The 17,882-nt window shown below is 42.2% G+C and overlaps 1 protein-coding gene across 6 annotated transcripts in view; it reads left to right on the top strand.

The window, feature by feature from the left end:
- Positions 1-6,166: 6,166 nt before the first annotated feature.
- The window catches only part of PPFIA1 (PTPRF interacting protein alpha 1), a 503,873-nt gene continuing 492,157 nt past the window's right edge, over positions 6,167-17,882 (top strand). For 4 of the 6 annotated variants that reach the window (XM_050975047.1, XM_050975046.1, XM_050975044.1 and 1 more), the window contains exons 1-2: positions 6,167-6,889; positions 7,974-8,237. In XM_050975047.1, the coding sequence (XP_050831004.1) occupies positions 7,974-8,237 (264 nt within the window). In that variant the 5' untranslated portion in view covers positions 6,167-6,889. The remainder of the gene's footprint in view (positions 6,890-7,973; positions 8,238-17,882) is intronic. The other 2 variants (XM_018922014.3, XM_050975049.1) reach the window with 1 other exon arrangement.

The following is a 17,882-nucleotide window of genomic DNA, read 5'->3' on the forward strand; positions in this document are numbered from 1 at the left end:
ACCTGTCTGTATACGGGAAGGAATAAAAATAACAGCATTATTTTCTCTTGGAATGAAGACAGGCTGAGGGATTTGAGACTGCTTATCCTGGAGAAAAAAAGGCTCTGGGGAGACCTTAAAGCCCCTTGCAGTACCTAAAAGGCCTACAAGAAAGATGGAGAGGGATTTTGGGCAAGGGCATGGAGTGACAAAGGGGAATGGCCTTAAGCTGGAGGAGGGTTTAGGTTAATTATAAGAAATAAATTCTTTGCTGAGAGGGTAATAAGGCACTGGCATGGGTTGCCCAGAGAGGTTATGGACTCCCACTCCTGGAGGTGTTCAAGACCAGGCTGGACAGGGCTTGGAGCAGCCTGGGATAGTGGAAGAGGTCCCTGCCCATGGTAGGGGATTGGAACTGGATCATCTTTAAGGTCCCTTCTGACCCAAACCATTCTGTGTTTCTATAATTCTCTACCCTGAGAGGCTGCCATGGCTCTGAAGCTCTCAGCTTCAGTCTTGCAAATACAGTAATTGAATTGCAGACCAGTTAAAATACTGAGACAGACAAACTGTGGGCTGCTAAATCCACAGCAATGAAGCCAGGAACAGCCCTGCTCATTTCTGTGGACAACCACATCCATTTCCCTTGCTTTCCTACAGCAACAAGCTGTGCTGATCCCACACGTTTCCAACACCCAGATTCATCTCATGCTGCTTTAGACATCTGAGCACAGCTCCCACAGCAAGAGTCCAGCTGCCCTGGGCTTCCTCTGGAGCCAGTGGGAACAGACAGGCACCTGGAGCAGGTGATTCATGGACCACACCAAAGGTCTGAATCACTCCTCCCATGGAGCGGCTCTCTCGCTCCACTGATTACAGAGGCAAGCCAGGGTAAATGGGTTCATGCTGTAGGTGGTCAGCCAGGTGGAATGTATCCAGACCTGCTCTAGGTAGGCAGGAGCTGCATTATCTCAGCTGGGTCTGAATCCTACCGTTTCTTCTTGGAATATTATTCACAGCTACATCACACGAATATGGCCTTTCCAAAAAATATTATCTTTTTAAAAATGTTTAACTAGATAATGTTCAGCTCTATTGCCCTGAACTTGCAACTGAATGCACTTTTAGCTCAATACCTTTCATTGTAGCTATAAACCATCGGAAGAGGTGCTGAAATCAGTCTACACTGAGGGAATGTAATATATTTGAATTGGATATTAGAGGTGTACTTCATTTCTGATTGAAATAAATGATACTTGGCTTTAGAAATTCTTTCTAGCTCAAGGGGATTTCTGCTGCTGTAAATCCATACAGAAAAGACAGCAGGTGCAATAATTCTGAACTGCAAATTGCACAACTGAAGCTGAAACTAAGCTGAAAGCTTTTTCGAGTTCAGCAGGTTTGTACTTGAGTGAGAATGTGTGGTTTTGGTTGCAGGAGTGACAGCTGAATTTGAAAAACATTTATGGTCTTGACACAGGTATGATTCCCACTAAAATAAATTGTGTAAATCCATCTGGTCTTTTAAGAGTCCTCTCCAAGCCTCCAGTTGTGTTGTAGAGACTTTTCTTCCTAAGTTCAGTTCAAAAACCCTCTTCAGTTTCAGAGTAGCCAATTCCCATGTGATTTACACCTGCCTGAATCCAGCCCAGATCCGTGTAGACCCACATGATATAAATAAAATGTCGATGTGAAGGACTGTGCTGTGTCGGGGTTTGTAGAAGTCGTGGCTTCCATCGCCCAAGGGCTGACACATTTACTGGTGCACTTATCTTTATACATGGGCATAGCCATTAATTACCTCTGTCCTCTTCTCCACAAGCCACCTTCCAGCCTCTTCCCTCTCATCCCTTCTCCCTCAGGCAAAGTGTCTCCTCTGTCTAGCAACCTCTGGAGACTTTTTTTTATGGCAACAGAATGGTCCAGGTCATGTCTCTCTACTGACAAAAGGATAATCAGTGCTGCTGGCAAAAATCCTGTTCTTGCATCTATTCATTTCGGTCTGAAATGCCTGAAATATGTTCAAAATGCACTTTGCTGCTAAGTCATTAAGTCATCTGTAAAGGACAAGGAGTAAATAAGGTACCATCAGCTCGACTCGGGAGGGGAAAAAAGACTGCGTAGGCGATCTTGGACTATTTTCAGCAGAGGTTTTGTGCTATCGTGGGGTGGCTCTGAGGCTCACAAAGGAAATTTGGGCACAAACGGAGCGTGAAGCCCTCAGCGGGCACAGCTGCGGTGGGCGGCAGGTGTTTGTCCTCAGAGCCCGCGGGCAGGACAGCTCCGGCCCGACCCCACTGCTCACCCCCAGCACGGGCTGGCAGGAAAGGCTGGCTGCTTTGCTGAGCTTGGATAAACATTAGGATCTAATTTATCATGTGACAGGAAAGGAAACCTTCCCCCCCCCCCAATCGTTTTTAACAGCCTTTGTTTGAATTTCAACGTGTGGTTTTTGAGACGCAAAGACTGGAGAGAGATTTAACCTGGGTCTCTGGACTGATTACTTTGCTGTCAGCTGATGTATGTGGGGCTCTTTCCAGACATATCCACAAGTGTTACATCTCACTAAATGACATGGACAGGGAGCTAGACCTCTTGCTGAACTTACAAAAGAGACATCACACTCATTTAATTAAAAAGATCTGAGCTGCTGGTGCTCTTCATGTCGGATGGTATATCCTTGGTTACGTGCCCAGGAGGAAAAAAAAAAAAAAGAAATGGTTTTCCTTGTACTACAAAGTAAATAGGACTGAGAAATATTTTGGTATTTGCAGAGCCTGGGAGTTCTGACTTTATCATTCCATGTGTATTTTGTGGAGCACGGAGCATTATGCAAAGATCTGGTTATTCACTTTTTTTTCTCTAGAATTTCAAGTCCTGTCCTTCCCTGCTGGTCTGGTCCTAGTTTTGGTGGACTGCACACGGGAGTAGCAATCAGCTTTAAAGTCAGGCCTTTCAAATATTTTTGGGGCACCTCAGAAACTCTGCTGTATCCACAGTCTGGGCTCTGTGTGGCATTCACACAGAGCCCAGACTGGTGCCTAAGGAAGGTATTTGCAGTATGCCACATGGGAGGCATATTCCTTAGCTAGCATATTCTGGATGTAGGTTCCCTCCCAGACTAAGCCATCCTTTTGGGCATGAAAAAATACCTGGCTCTTTACAGTGCCTCCTTCTCATGTAGCAGACATTCATATGCTGTGGGAACTCTGTTCCCACCTGAGGCTGAAACCCATTTCCCAAGAAAGTGCCTAACCACTGGCATTTCCACCCTCCTCTGAAACTGGTGTACAGAGTGACTTGAAGGTGACAGAGATAAAGTTGTGGCTGAGCAGGGTCTGCAGCTAAAACCTCCTGCCTCTTAGATAGGAAATCCAAACACGGATGTGAAGAGATGAGCAAGCTGAATTCAAGTGTCTGTGCCTTGTTAACAAACTGAATGAAGTGAAAATTAATTAAAATGGAGTTCATCCATTTTTATTCTCAGTTCAGGATGGTGTGCTAGGTTCTTTGCTTTCATAATGAAGCAGGATTATAGCATGGTAGAAATCTTCATTTTTGGTTTTAACTATTTAAGGACAAAACAAAACTTAGTTTCAAAAGAAAAACACACATTCCATGGCATCCCAGACTGAGAGAAAATGTTATTCCATGTTTTAGGATCTACATGAATACTGAGGTTAATTAATTTATTCCACATGACCTGGCTCTAAGATCAGTTAATCAGGCTGGATATATTGCAGTGTCCAGTTTGAGAGAGATTATCAACTCTGTGCCCATTACAGTCTTTAACCTTTTGCCCTTTCATCCACAGAGTCTCCATTTGAATCACATGTTAAACACAAATCAAATCAGTCTTTCTACTAACATTATTAATTTTCATTTTCTATGTGTGAGCTGAAGTGGAATGGTGTTTGTTCACACATCTATGAACTTTACTTTATTTTCCAGCCTTGTTTTGGTATTGTTGGAGCAGGTTATTTTGAAAATGCTGCTCCGGCAGCTGCTTAGCCTGACGTCTTCTTCATGTGCTGAAAATCTGGATCAAAGCTTATAAATAAAAGCATTTACCTATGTACATGTTAAATCATAACAATTCATTTTGGAATCTTTTTGCTACTCTTCCTACATTGAAAAGTTAGACCTCAGTTATTCAGACATTCAGCACTAAATCTGTCCTGATCTATATTTGGCAGAACTCGTGGTTTGAATGGGCCTCATCATATTTGGCTTTTTCCTCAAAGTTCCAGTTCCCAGAGTCATGGGATTACATTAGAAACTTCAGGAGGAAAAACAAAAAGTAATCTAAACCTCACAGCTGTACAGGGAAAACTAAAAAAATGTGACTTCAATTCACTCTAAAGGCTCAGATAACAAAGGAAAAGAACACAGTGAAGTAAACTTGTAAAGAATTTTGTATGTGGAAAAGGAAGATTAACTCATTAGTGATCCTTTCTATCCAGTGCTAGGTGTTGAGATGTTGTGTTTACAAATGAATCCACATAATCCAGCTACAAATCTGCAAAACCTTCTGTGCAGGGACTGCTGCTTTTTGGCATGACTTGCCTCTGTCTGCCTAACTGGCCCTTGATGGCTTTTAGAGCTTTCCACTGCAAAAGCAACAATAGGGTCCAAAATGCAAATACTTTATTCAGGGTGGCAGACTTCAACTTTCAACTCATGGGCATGGTGAAGGCTCCAGGAAGAGAGCAAAAGCTATAGAAATGCAAGTGGAAAAGCATTTCTATGGTGTTTTGGAAAAATAATATTCTGCATAGCCAAACCCAGTTTCCTGTGGAGAACAGGCTATGTCAGAGAAGTCACCCCTCACTGTGCTGGGGACCTGGCAGTGCTGCTCCACAGGATCACAGAATGGATTAGCTTGGAAAAGACCTCTGGGGTCATAAAGTCCAGTCTCTGACCAAACACCACGGTGTCAACTAGGACATGGCAGCGAGAGCCGCATCCAGTCTTTCCTTAGACAGGTCCAGGGATGGTGACTCCAGCATCTGCCTGGGAGCTCATTCCAACTCTAATCTCCCTTTATGTGAAGAAATTCTTCCTAATGTCCATCCTAAACATGCCCTGGCAGCTCAAGACTATGCCCTCCTGTCCTGTCACTTCTCTGGGAAAAGAGACCAGCTTGGCCACAGCCTTCTCTCAGGGAGCTGTGTGGAGTGAGACTGTCCCCTGCTTTTGTCCAGGCTGGGTCTCCTCACCTCCCTCAGCCTCTCCTGGTGCCCCAGACCCTTCCCCAGCTCCATTCCCTCCTCTGGACTCGCTCCAGCCCCTCATGGCCTTTCGAACCGAGGTGCCCAGAGCAGGTCCCGGGCTCTGGGAGCGGGCCGGGGCAGGCGGGCCCGGGCGAGGCGCTGCGATCCCGCCCCGCGCCCGGGCGGGCCGCGCCGCCACACGCAGGCCCTGGCACGGGCTGCGACTGCGGGGCCGCTCCAGCCCTGCCCTGTTCCCAGTCCTCAGCAAGCACGCCTCCCGCCTCGGGGCTGCGCTGCGGCTCTCCCGTCCTTTGCCCCGGGGCGGGCAGCGTGGGCTGCGGCGGTACTGCTCCCAGGGCAGGCAGCGCAGAGCGGGTCTCGAACTCGGATCCCCGGCACCGGGGAGCGGGCAGGAGCGGCCGCGCCGCCCCACGCGGTGCATTGTGGGTGCCGCACTGATTTATGCGGGGCCGCGGAGGGCGCCGGGAGCGGCGGGAGGCGGCGGCGAGCAGGGCCGGGAGCGGTGGGACCGCGGTGGCGATCGCGGCTCGCCGCGCGCGCAGAGCTTCTGCCATCCCCTGAGGCCGTGGCGGCACCGCCGGGCGGCCGGTACCATCCACCCGGCCTCAGCCGACCCCGTGCCGGCCACCACGGACGTGGAGGCGGCGGCGGCGGGCGGAGCCGGACCCGGCCCGAGGGGACCGTCCCGGTGCGGCGGAGCCGCCGCCGCTCGGTAGGGGCCGGAGCGAGGGCGAGCTCGCTGGGGCCTCCGCTGCCGGGCTCGCTCCGCAGGGGCTGCGCGGGGCCCGGGCCGCCGCGCTGCCGGCGCCGCTGGGGCCTCCGGCGGGGAGCGAGCGAGGCGAGGAGGGAGGCCCGGCCCGGTGCTCTCCGAGACGGGCGGGGGGAGTGGGAGAGCCCCGCGTCCTCCGCCCGCAGCTTTGTTAGCCGGGCCCTCCGCAGGGAAGGCTAGTGGCGGGACCGGGCCGGTGCCCCGGAGCTGCCGGCTCCTTTCTTTGCCCGCTCTCGGTTGCGGAGCATCGTCTGCGGGACTGGTGCGGAGAAAACAACAGGTCTCGCTCCCTGCTCGCCTTCCAAAGCGACGCCAGCGCCTTGCTCTTGGGATTATAAATGTTTGAACTAAGACGCAGGGAACTGAAAGGAGAGCTTCCCGTTGGAATTAACAGAAGAGAAAAGAAGGGAGGCTTTTCCAAATCCTCTACAAGAAAGCTCATGCTGTTTTCCTCTGCTGTCCGTACTCTGTTTAATAATGCGATTGTGACCTGAGTGGAATTTATGAGCGATGAACTGTTGAAGCTTGTTGCATCTCTGCATCGGACTACGTTTTTTTTTTTTTTTTTGGTCAGCACATGATTCCTCTGTCCAAGCTGTTGCAGGACCTATGGGCCAGTAATAGAGGGATGGGAAGCTGAGACAGTTTATTTTCACATTCTTCAGTGCCGGGGACTTGGCGAGTTAGCTGAAGCTGCTGCTTTTTACTGGATCTGCTCTTTCCTCGGCAGGTTTATTATTATTTTTTTCATGTGTTTCGATTAAACAGTCATTGGACTGGAGCTGGATGGGTGCTTTGCAATCCAAAGGGTTTTGGGGGATAACAGAAAACTGCTAAAACAGAGAAGAACTGGTGCTGCAGGGAGCCTGGGGCCTGTTTTCCAAGCCTTTTCGTTTTATTGAGCAAGGTAAATACCGTAGTGGTGAAAATTCAGGGCTTATTGTAATCATTCATAAAAATGTTACCAAGCACTTCGGATTGTTCCAAGTCTTTCAAAGCATGGAGAGGACCCACTGTAAGACTAAGAATGAATTGTTCTTTTAAAAATTCCAGATGTGAAATTTAAGGCTGAGAACAAAGTTTGTGGTACCTAAGAGGTTTGGGGATCTACTTCTCCTGATTTTGCCTAACGTTCTTGTAGGTTTGTGCTTTTGAGAGAGATTGCCTGAAGAACTTTGTTGTTGGTTCAGTGATTATACGAGTGGGTTTTTTCCATGGTTTTTAAAACTTTAATGCCTTAGCTCTGGTAGGGATATGTTAGGGTCTCTTAAAGATGTTCCCAGTTTAGTGTGCTCACTTCCAGTAGTGCAGTGCTTCCATTTGCATTGTTAACTGTATTCGTCCTCTGCCTTTAATTATTTTTGCTTACCTTTACTTTTGCTTTGACAGCTGCTACTACTTCATAATGAATTTTTTGCTTTTTATCTTTCTTTACATGTTTTTATCTCCTGAATTGTACTGTTTATATTTACCACTCATTCACTTTCACCACCATAAAACTTCTGCAGCCAATACAAGCTCAAAGCACTGCTGTAGATACAATCTTTGTACGTTTGAAGCAGTGGAAGAAGCAGATAATGTTTCCCAAAATGTGCAGTGTAATCATTTGCTGGGTAAAGTGTATAATTTTTGGTGTCAGGCTGCATGCCTTATCTTTGTTTTTTTTCTTTTTTGTAAAGATCTCGGCAGCAGTTTAAGCCTCACAAAAGCATAAATCCATTAAAATGAAGTTACAGTTTGAGACGTAGCCTGCAAAAATCTGGTTTTGCAAGAAGTCACAAGATTCTCATTATGAAGCAAAGCCTCGGTTAAGTTGACTGTACCTTTTCTCCACTCTTAATGAAATAGTGGCAAACACCAAGGTGCTGGCAGCCTTTGCTGATGCTATCGTGGGGAGAGCTAAGTGGGTATTACAGGCAGCATTCAAAGTTCCTGTTTAGATTCGTTTGACCGACATTTCTGGCCTTTGTTGTGTCTCTTTTTGTTTCAAGATGATGTGTGAGGTGATGCCAACCATCAGTGAGGCCGAGATACCCGCCGGGGGAAATGGAGGCCACGGTTCAGGTTCCCCGTTGCAGTCAGATGCTGATTCCCACTTTGAGCAGTTAATGGTGTCCATGCTGGAGGAGAGGGATCGCCTGCTGGAAACGCTCCGGGAAACGCAGGAGACCCTCGCCCTCACCCAGGGAAAGCTGCATGAGGTTGGCCATGAGAGGGATTCCTTGCAGAGGCAGCTCAATACTGCACTTCCACAGGTATGGGGAAGGAAGGGGCTTTTTCAATGATTTTTGTATTCTTTGTGGTGTGTTGTTGGCTTTTTGTCTGTTTGATTTACTGAGGAGTCAAGTTGTCTTAGGGAAAGATGAATCTATCCTGAAGGATCTTTTGGTGCTTGCTCACTTTGAAAAAGGTGCAGAAGCAAGGAAAGCAAGGAAGAGCAGCCCTTTCCTTCCAGTCTGCTTTCCCAGTTTCTGGAATTTCCTTGGCTTAGCATAAATGTGGAATGGTAACTACATCCTTTTGTTTAATAGAACTTAATGGACTTTTTTCTGCTACTAGTACTTATAAATGCTATCTCTTAATTGCCTGATTCATTCATATAATTAAGAATTAATACCTGGTCTAGTGGGAGGTGTCCCTGCCGGTCCAGGGGTTTGCAACTGGTCTTTAAGGTTCTTCCCAACCCAAACCATTCTTGGATTCTGTGAATTCCGTACAGACCATTTTGATTCTATTAAAGACTTTGATTTAAACCCTTGAAGACTACTGCCTTGTGAATGCCTGCTAGGAGTTCCTAATTAGTGCCTTGTGGAGAATGCACGTGGCTTGCAGTGCTAGGTTTGTTACGTAAGGAGCATAGTTAGGAAAGGTGATTGGTGTCTGCAGAACTCTTTGGGTTTTATCCATTCGAGTTAAAAATAATACAACTGGACTTTGAACATGTTGAGAAGCATTTGGTTGTAGGCAAAGCAGGGGCTGCTTTGAGGTGTTGGTTAACTGTTGACAGCCTTGTGCTTTCTGGCGTGGTGGTTGTTGTCCCAAGTGTGGCACAATGATGCTGTCACTTTTACAAATGTTCCCATAGCTTGAAATATTGTAGTTACTATTTATACTCTTTCAACAGTGGTGTTAAATCCTTCTGCTCTCATTATAATGTAATCACTGTATGACTCTTGGTATGGTAATTGGTGGTGGTAATTGCTGAGGTATGGAAATGAAAATGTTACATGTGTTAATCTAGTTCTGTTACAATGATGAAAATCAGAAGTTTCCGACCTTTGTTGCTGCTAGTGTTAAATCATGTGCTTCAGGCAAACATCCTTCTTTGGTTTTTTGTTGCAATAATTGTAGTTTCTCCTCATCCTCTGTGTCAGGTCTGCTATATTAATGGAGGCCATTAACACTTGCATGGCCAGCAGACTACTGGACCTGAGTTTGTGGCTGAGCAGAATCATCTCAGCTCTCAACTCTGCTGTTCACCTTTTGCCTTTTCAGTTCTCAGTTTTCCTTCCTAAATCTAGCAGGCTACTTGCATGTAACCATCACATTCTAAACATTTCTGGAAAATTAGTAAACAGTTCCCTTTTTCAAGAATGCCATAATTGCATGGTTTCATGTGAAATCTGTTGAAAAAGCAAGTCAGTTGAAGGAGAAATTTTACTGCAATTTTATGTAAACGTACAGCATGGTATGGATTTTTGTAGATTGCTGTTGGAAGATACTCTTTTCATCCTGTGGAACTGCTGCTTTTGTCCTCAGTGATGCTTAGCTCAAATGATTGTGGTGCTTTCACAAATCAGAAATATTTTCATTATTGTTGCTACATTAGAAGTAACTGCTGTATTGGGCAGTTTTTGTTGTTGTTACAGTAGAGTCAGTTACTTCACGGGTGCAAATTTCTGATGAGGGGAGAAAAAAAATGTGTTTACTGTCAAAACTTCACAGTGACTAATATTTGAAACTATTCAAACTTTTTTGTTAATTATTTCAAGCTGAGCATTCTTTTGAACTACTGCCTCAAATGCTCTGTTGTTTAGCTGTGAATTTCAAGGAGGGTAAATTCTTTAAACTTGATAAAGTAACAGCTGTGTTATATTTTTTTCAGCGAAGAATGGATAGTAGTGTAGATTTTAATTTTTTTATCATAGTAGTTGTTTTCAGTTTAGTGGACTTGCAAGGTTAATTTAACTAATTGTACAAAGACCTATGTAATTTCATTAATTGCTAAATCACTCTGTAACCAAAGCATTATTTCTTTCTCAGACTTGGCTTGTAACAAGTCTTTGTAGTCGATTGTAGACTACTTTATCTTAACAGGTATTGAATTGAATTGTTTCTGTGTTTACTTTTCCCGCTTTAGGTCTTTAGCTGAATCAGCCAGTTTTAGAATGTTCTGATGACTGTTGGGAAGCCCTGGTCTAAAAGCTGGAATGCCAGATTGATTTCTTCTATACCAAAATGCCTCTTCTGGTTTTGCTATGAAGGCAGTCAATTTCTGATGGCATCCCTGTGCTTAATTCCTTATATTCAGTGAGTTTTCTGTGTGTAAGAAAGAAGCTCACACTGGTATATAGAATACACCATATCTATATTTCAAAAGTAACTAACAGTGTATGTGATCAATTTCAAAATGGCAGTATTTTCAAAATCAGTATTTGCTCCTCTGAGATTCTAAAAGTAAATGCAGTTTTTCCTGCAGCAGTGATGCACATTTCAGGGTCACATTTCTTAGTGTGGTGGGCAGCTGGGAACTCAAGGCATCAGTCTAGCACCATAAACCTGGGACAGTTGTTTGGGTTAAGGCAGCTTTTGTGGATGTCCAATTCACTGAGAGGAGTGCATTTTAATCTTATATAGATGTGCTTTATCTGTTACACTTACTTGAAGTAAATACTTAAGTAATTTACTTAAAACTGACTTTTTCTGGGTTTTTAGTGTGGACAGCTGGAAGTGAAATACACCACCACTGCCTTGATAAAATAACTGGATTCTTGGCAATGCTCTTTGTTTTCTGGGAGTTTCCTCTATTACAGATTACCCTAGTCAAACTGTACTCTGACCTTGGAAAATGAACTTGAGGAAATCAAAGTAGTGTGCTAGAACTTAAATTTATGCTTTCTAGAATTTTTCACAGAAAAAACAAACCATTAACTTTTTACTTGAAGAGCTGTCAAGTAAAAACATAACATAACATAAACACATTGTTATAATTCTAATGATGGTCTTAGTGGATATGATTATGCCCTTTATGTGCCTTTTAGAGTGCATTTTACAGAATTCAAGATTTGTGTGCTTCAAATTTGTAAGTTAATCTGTAAAACTGTATTTAAAGGTTAAATTTTGAACCTAAGGTAGATGAGGCCCAAGTTACTTCACTTCTTGCTATTAAAGTTTTGCAGGCCAGGGTTCATTTTGCTGATAAAATTTCATGTAGATGTTTTCTAAAACATGATGCTTGTTTTGGTGAAGACCAGAGTTTAATCTCCAGTGACTCTGGTGCTTATCACAAACAAAAGCACAGTTGGTGAATTCACAGCAGTTGTTATCAGGATGAAAATTTTAATATGTATGTTAATTTTATAAGCTAATAAATACAATACAAATATGAAGCAATACATATTAAGATCTGGCTTAATCTTACACCTCTGATCTTTTGGCCTTAAATTTATCATGCCTCATTTTTTTCTCTACAAGGTAAGCAAACAGTAGGTTAAAGTTGCTTTCTATCCCTAGTAGATTTTTTATCACTACTTCACACTTCAGTTAAAAATGGTGTGTGTCTGCTCATATTTCTATTCAGTGAAGTTCAGGTATGTCCCTATACAGTGATGTTCCTTAGGCAATCTCAGAAGTACTCAATGCCTCACCTGTAAGAAATACCAAAACAGTTGGCCCAAAGACTGCCCTGGCATTGTTTGGAAGTGATGGACTTAAGGATTTCAGTGCTATTTTATGAATAGTGGTATTTGGATTTCCTCCAGACAAGTTTTGAGTAATACAGGATGTCATAGATGTAGAAATGAGGCTTTGAATTGTACCTAGTACGAAGAACACAGTGGCAGAACACACAAAGACCTGGCCAGACTACAGCAGCTGAAATTTCTTCAGCACTTCTGTGCAGCTCCATTTGCAGCATTCCCAGATGTTCAGCCCTGAGGTGCCATGGCTTGCACTTCTTACTCTGGCAGCAGCTGCTGCTGACTTCTGAATAACAGCCATTAATCTCAGCAGAGTGCCCAGGAATCCTGGAGGTGCCAAAGGGTTTCACATGGATGTCAGGGCAGGCACATCCTCCGTTGCTCCCACCCCATTCTGACAGCAGAGATGAACAGGACTCTTCCCGTTGCATTTTCAGACATCTATGTTGAGTTTCAGTTGCTAAATCATACTCGGCTCTTACTCTTAGTAAATTACTGAACTGATTTGGCTTTACACTAGTTTAAGTCAGATGGAGGTAGGAGTTAACATTCAGAATTCTTCACTCATTATCAATAAGCCTCAGCTTACCTAGCATTTCTTTGTTTTAAAGATATAGAAACAGATACCTTTTGCTCCAAACCTTCAAAGTATGAATTTGTCTGAAATAATGACCTGTGTCTGGGCAAAAAAGAGTAGCTACACCTAAATGATGCAGAGGAGTATATTGAGAACCAAGTCTCCTGCATTGGTTCCTTCTTCTTGGTTTCTCATGTGGATATGTTTGGGTTTGTTTATTGAAACATCCCACCCCTGCCCAGCAGACATCTGTTTGCCTATTGTTAGCAACTTGCTGTTTATACTGTGCTTTTAATTTAGATTTGCTTGATTATAAATAGACCATTTAGCTAGATTAAATTTGGAATTCATTTTGAGTTTCCTTGTATTTGAGGGTGAATTTTACTGCTGTTAAATTTGGGGTGAAATTTACTGCTGTTTTACTGCTGAGTGATGTCCCATCCCTCCCCTTAACAAGCAGATTTGGTGAAGTCCGAAACTATTGTTTTTATTTCCCTTAGTTTATTTGTAGAAAGAATGTTTTGGTGACTGCACAGAAATGCTTTTTATTTGTTTTGGTAGTGGATGAGGCTCTGAAACAGGAGCAAGTGATTTTTCCCTACTCTTGTGCTACTGTGGACAGATGTCTGTCAGTGGGTTTATTAATGCTTGGGGCACTCTAGTCTAACCTGCAGCCTAAAAACAGGCTGTATATAAGATGGAAAGAACTATAATCAAAACAAAGTATTTAAAATATATATTTAGAACCAGATGAACATCACTTGTATACCATAATCAGTTGCCTGTAGCCTCTGGTGCAAGAGGTAGTGTCTTTTGGTATTTAGAGAATTCTTCCTCTGTTACCTTTTACTTTTTTCCTCTGTTCTTTTCTAAGAGTGTAACTAAAAAGTGCTTTGAACATGTTTTGTTGCAAGACTTGAAGAGTCAATGTGGCTACATAATTGCAATTCCAGAAAAAAAAACAAATCCATTTTTCTTTTTTTTTGTTAAGACAAGTATGAATTAAGAACACAGTTCCCTACCCCTTTACAAATTTTTAGTGTTTTAATGTCCACTGGCCTAACACTTAGTTTCATCCTTTCTGTAATATATTTAGGAGAGTTGAATGTTGGTTTTATTAACTGTAGGTTTTGATCATGGAATTAGGAGGACACATTGTGTTTTAATATATGCAGGCCCCTTATAATTATGAGTGTTGTAAGAGACCTTGAATTTTTGAAAAGAACGTTTTAAGTACCTATTAGTAATTTATTTTTCCTCTTCCTAAGTTAGTATTGCACCTCATAACTGCATGAATATACTTCACAGTTGAATTTGGGAATTTATATTTTAGTTTTCCATTTTTAAAGGAATATGACAGAGGTCTTTGTGTAAGCTGCTTGTGGCTATTTAGGCAGCTTAAGTCACTTAAAGTCTGTAAAGCTGACTGGTATCTGTTGACATATATTAGAAAGTACTCACCATAATCTCTTGTGTATATACATCTCAAGCTACAAATACCGAGAAGAGATAAATTTGTTTTGTGTGTGTGTCAGGTAATCTGGATGCTCATCACTTTCCAAGTGTCTTTTTTTAATAATCCTGCCTGTGGGTTCCCCAAGTGTGAATGTAATGCAATTCTTGCCAGGAAAAATGTTTTCACATTCTCTGGGCCGAAAGTAGAATTATTATTTTGCTACTGAATGGAGTGAGTTTTTTATTCAACTTGACTTTTTCACAGAAGCACAGGGAAATAATGTTTCTGCATTTTGGAAACTCCAGATGATTGTGTAGGAATCCATATATGTAGGTCACTTGAGGAGATTGTTCTGGGAGTTTGGATATTTAGAATTGGAGGGCTGTGATTACAAGTCCAAGTTAATGCTCGCTTTCATTCTGATGTGTTGTTTTCCTCTAAGCTGATGTGAGTAGTTGGTTCCCTTGGTTTTTTGCCTGTGACCCTTATCTATTTCAGACTTGACCTTTGGTTTCACATAAAATCAGCTCCTTTCCTTCTGATCAGCCTGACAAGGCTCTGACAAGGCTCTGACAAGGCCTGTTCCTGCAGTGGCTGGAGCTGCAACATTTTTCAAAAGAGAAGCTTTGTTGCTTAATCTTCTCTTTTGCTGTTCCACAGTGTCCTTGAACTTTGCTCATGAGTTTATGCTCCTGTCTACTGAGGATATGGTTTTTGGGGATGGTTAGTGGAGATCTTAACAGCAATATAATTTGGTTGGATCTGAAATGTGCCATGGCTATGGATGGATACATATGAATAAGAACACTCAACATATTCCTGTAATTCATCTGTCTTCTGGTTATGTTTTCAGAAAGAGAAATACCTAGATTTAGTCTTTTGTTTTACAAATTCTGTGAAGTGCGCCAAAGTTCAAGTCCAGGTTGGATGCAGCTCTGAGCAAGCTGGTCTAGTGGAAGGTGTCCCTGCCCATGGCAGAGGTGAACTTTAAGGTCCTTTCCAACCCAAACCATTCTAGGATTCTGTGATTCCTTAATGAAAATATCCCTACATGAGCAGTATTGAGCATAATCAGATATCTTCAGGACAGATTTTAAATAAGGACTTGTTTAAAGGGCTGCTTAGAAAAAAGCTTGAAAATTTTGATTTGTGACCTTTTGAGTTCTGTTAAGGAGAAAAAAAAACCTTCTCTTTAGAAAGTAAGCATTTTTTCTTTGTTGTCATAAGAAAATGGGCAACTCTTGATTTTCTTTTTAAATTTAATTAGCATTTTTTTTCTTTTTTCCCACTCTGTAGAGCAGTAATCTCTCTTTGGGTATGGTCTGAGTCATGCTGTGTTTTGCTTTACTCCTATTGCTAGTGCGTAGTAGAGTTGGGTATCCAACTGTAGAGAAATATTCTGAAGCACAGTGTTTGGTTTTTTGAATCCTTCCTCTCACATAAATGCATATAAAATTTGGTTCTATACTTTTAAAACATTGTTTTTGGAGGCATATTTACCTTTTATATAGAATGGCAGGGTAGATTATGTGGTAGAAATGAGTAAAGCATGGAGATTGTTAAACACTGTACTGTTGAGAGAAGTGAGATTTTCTTTTCCTACTTCAAATTTACAGAACAGTGCACATATATAAGGATTTAATTATATAAGCCTGTGGAACTGAGTAATTTACATAGTTAAAAAAGCCAAACAAAACAAAGCCGCCTTAAGATGTGCAGTTTAAACAAAGAATTTCTATGTTGGCTAGTACAAAGTTGAGACTGGCTTGATGTATGGTTGAAAGATCTGTGAATGTTCATGTGAAGAAACTGCCTTGCAATTGATGAAGTCTATTGATCATTGTCTTCAACACTGACATTGTCCAGTGCTGAAAAATGGGGTTTATTTTGAATTACTTGAAAAGGAATTTTGGCCACCAAAATGCTTGGTGTAAAAGCTAAACAAACATTCTTCAATGTGGAGAGGGCTCACTCAATAAAGAGGATCATAAACTCTTGGTTTTTTATTGTTGCTATATCCATAAATAGTGACCACTTTTATTAAGCTATTTTTGAATTTTCAAGCACAGTCATGAAAAGGGAGGGAAGGCTCTCAAAGTGAAATTGATAATTTGCTTTACAGAATGTTTGATATGAAATTTTTTTCACTGTGCAACTCCAAATTGCCTTAAAAAAGAAAATTGGGTGAAAAGGGAGTTCTGTACACATCTGAAGGGACTGCTGGATTTAAACTGTGGATTTGTGGGTTTGAGTTGTGGATTCTCAATTGTCCTGTGTGAGCCTGTCAAAATTATTTAGCAATATATACTTTGCCAGTAGAATGTTGGAGTCAAAGCTCTCATTTTCTTTGCATTCCTGTCTGTAATTGGGAAACCTGTGAGCTGAACATGCTGGCAGTCATGGGACTCTCTCAACCTTGCTGAACTAATAGTACCAGAGCTAAATTCTGTTATTTGCTGTGCTTTTCACAGTAGCTTGTGCTTGTGGATTTGCTGTTCCCAGTGGGAAGCTGGACTCTGTAATTTTATATACTTTAAGGTTCTCTTGTGTAGGGTATTTAAAATCCTGGATACATCTTATGTTTCAATCTCTTGCTTCTACTGGGATTTAAGGCATGGGCTGCTTTGGAAACCCAGCAGTAAAAGAAACTTCTGATCCAAATGAAACCTTTAATAATTAGGATTCTCATGTTTGGAGTTCCTCAGTTAATCTAATTTGGATGTAAAGAATGGTGTTGCACTCAGGAGGCCCAAGGCTGGAAGAGCAGAGCCTGTGTGGAAGGTGATATTGGATGTGTGGGTGAAGCTGGTTGGGCTTTCCACATGTTTCTGCCTGTGTAAGGTGAACTCCCTTCAAAGCTCTCTATTTTCTGTAGTACATTTGGGGGAATGACTAAAAGTTTGGTTTAGATAATTTCAGGGATGCCCTCGGATACCACTGTGAATCTTTTTGTTATTCTTAAATAATGTATTTTTCATACAACATGATCACCTTTTTGTAGTTCATGGGAAAAAGCTTGGAAAGTCTTAACATTCTTCTAGCTTTGTGTTAAAGAGCACGAGGCAGGTGCATCCAGTAATTTATTTTCTAAAACATGCTGCTTGAGTTTTCAGAATGTCTTTGCAGGGTGTGGTTCCACATCATTATCTTCCAAAAGCTGAGTCTTTGTCTCAAGAAATCTGGAATTACTTTGCTTCATGTAAAGTGGAAATGGAATAGCTTTTTAGGATTTTAGCTGTCCTTTTCCCCTCCCAGGGTCTCTTTTATGCTGATACTGACATTGGTGTAACTCTGGAGCTGTAGTTAGTGGAGACTGCATAACACTCTCCTGAATTTTGTACAATGGTTATAAAAGATTAAGTCCTGGGAGGTAGAGGAGGAGAAATGGGCCAAGCATTTCTTTTGTCTCAGTGGAGGAGGCTGCAGGGCTTCCCTGTTGCATCATCTTTCCCTTGTTTTTAGTCCAGTGTGGAACAGGAGCTTCACAGGTTCTCCACCAACCCATCTTTCACTTCAGCATTTGGTAGTGGTAACACCATATTGACAGCCTTGCCCCTGTCTTTTATTCATTTATTTATTTTTCATTTATTTATCATTTATTGATAGATTGATTTTTTTTAAATTATTTCTTCTCTGCATTATAGCCTTGCTCATCTCCCTGGTTTCCTTCTCCTGACTGGGTTCAGTTATCACCAAGTTTAAAACTGTTCATTATAAATTTTTTGTTTGTGGCAGACACAAAAATGACTTTGAACTTTAAATAAAGCTTTACCCCTCCCCCTAAAACAGCCCTTCAACGTTTTATCTATGTTACTGGTTTTTTTCCTAGTTTTTTTCTGTGTTTAGATAGCAGACATGTCTGTTGTAGGACCTGAGATTGTGCATTTTTGTGTGGACTTTGGAATTGCTTTGTTTTGGAGTATTTGCTAAAATGGTGCAACTTTTCCAA

This window comes from Serinus canaria, chromosome 5 (genome assembly GCF_022539315.1).
Source record: "Serinus canaria isolate serCan28SL12 chromosome 5, serCan2020, whole genome shotgun sequence".
NCBI classification, from domain to species: Eukaryota; Metazoa; Chordata; class Aves; order Passeriformes; family Fringillidae; genus Serinus; species Serinus canaria.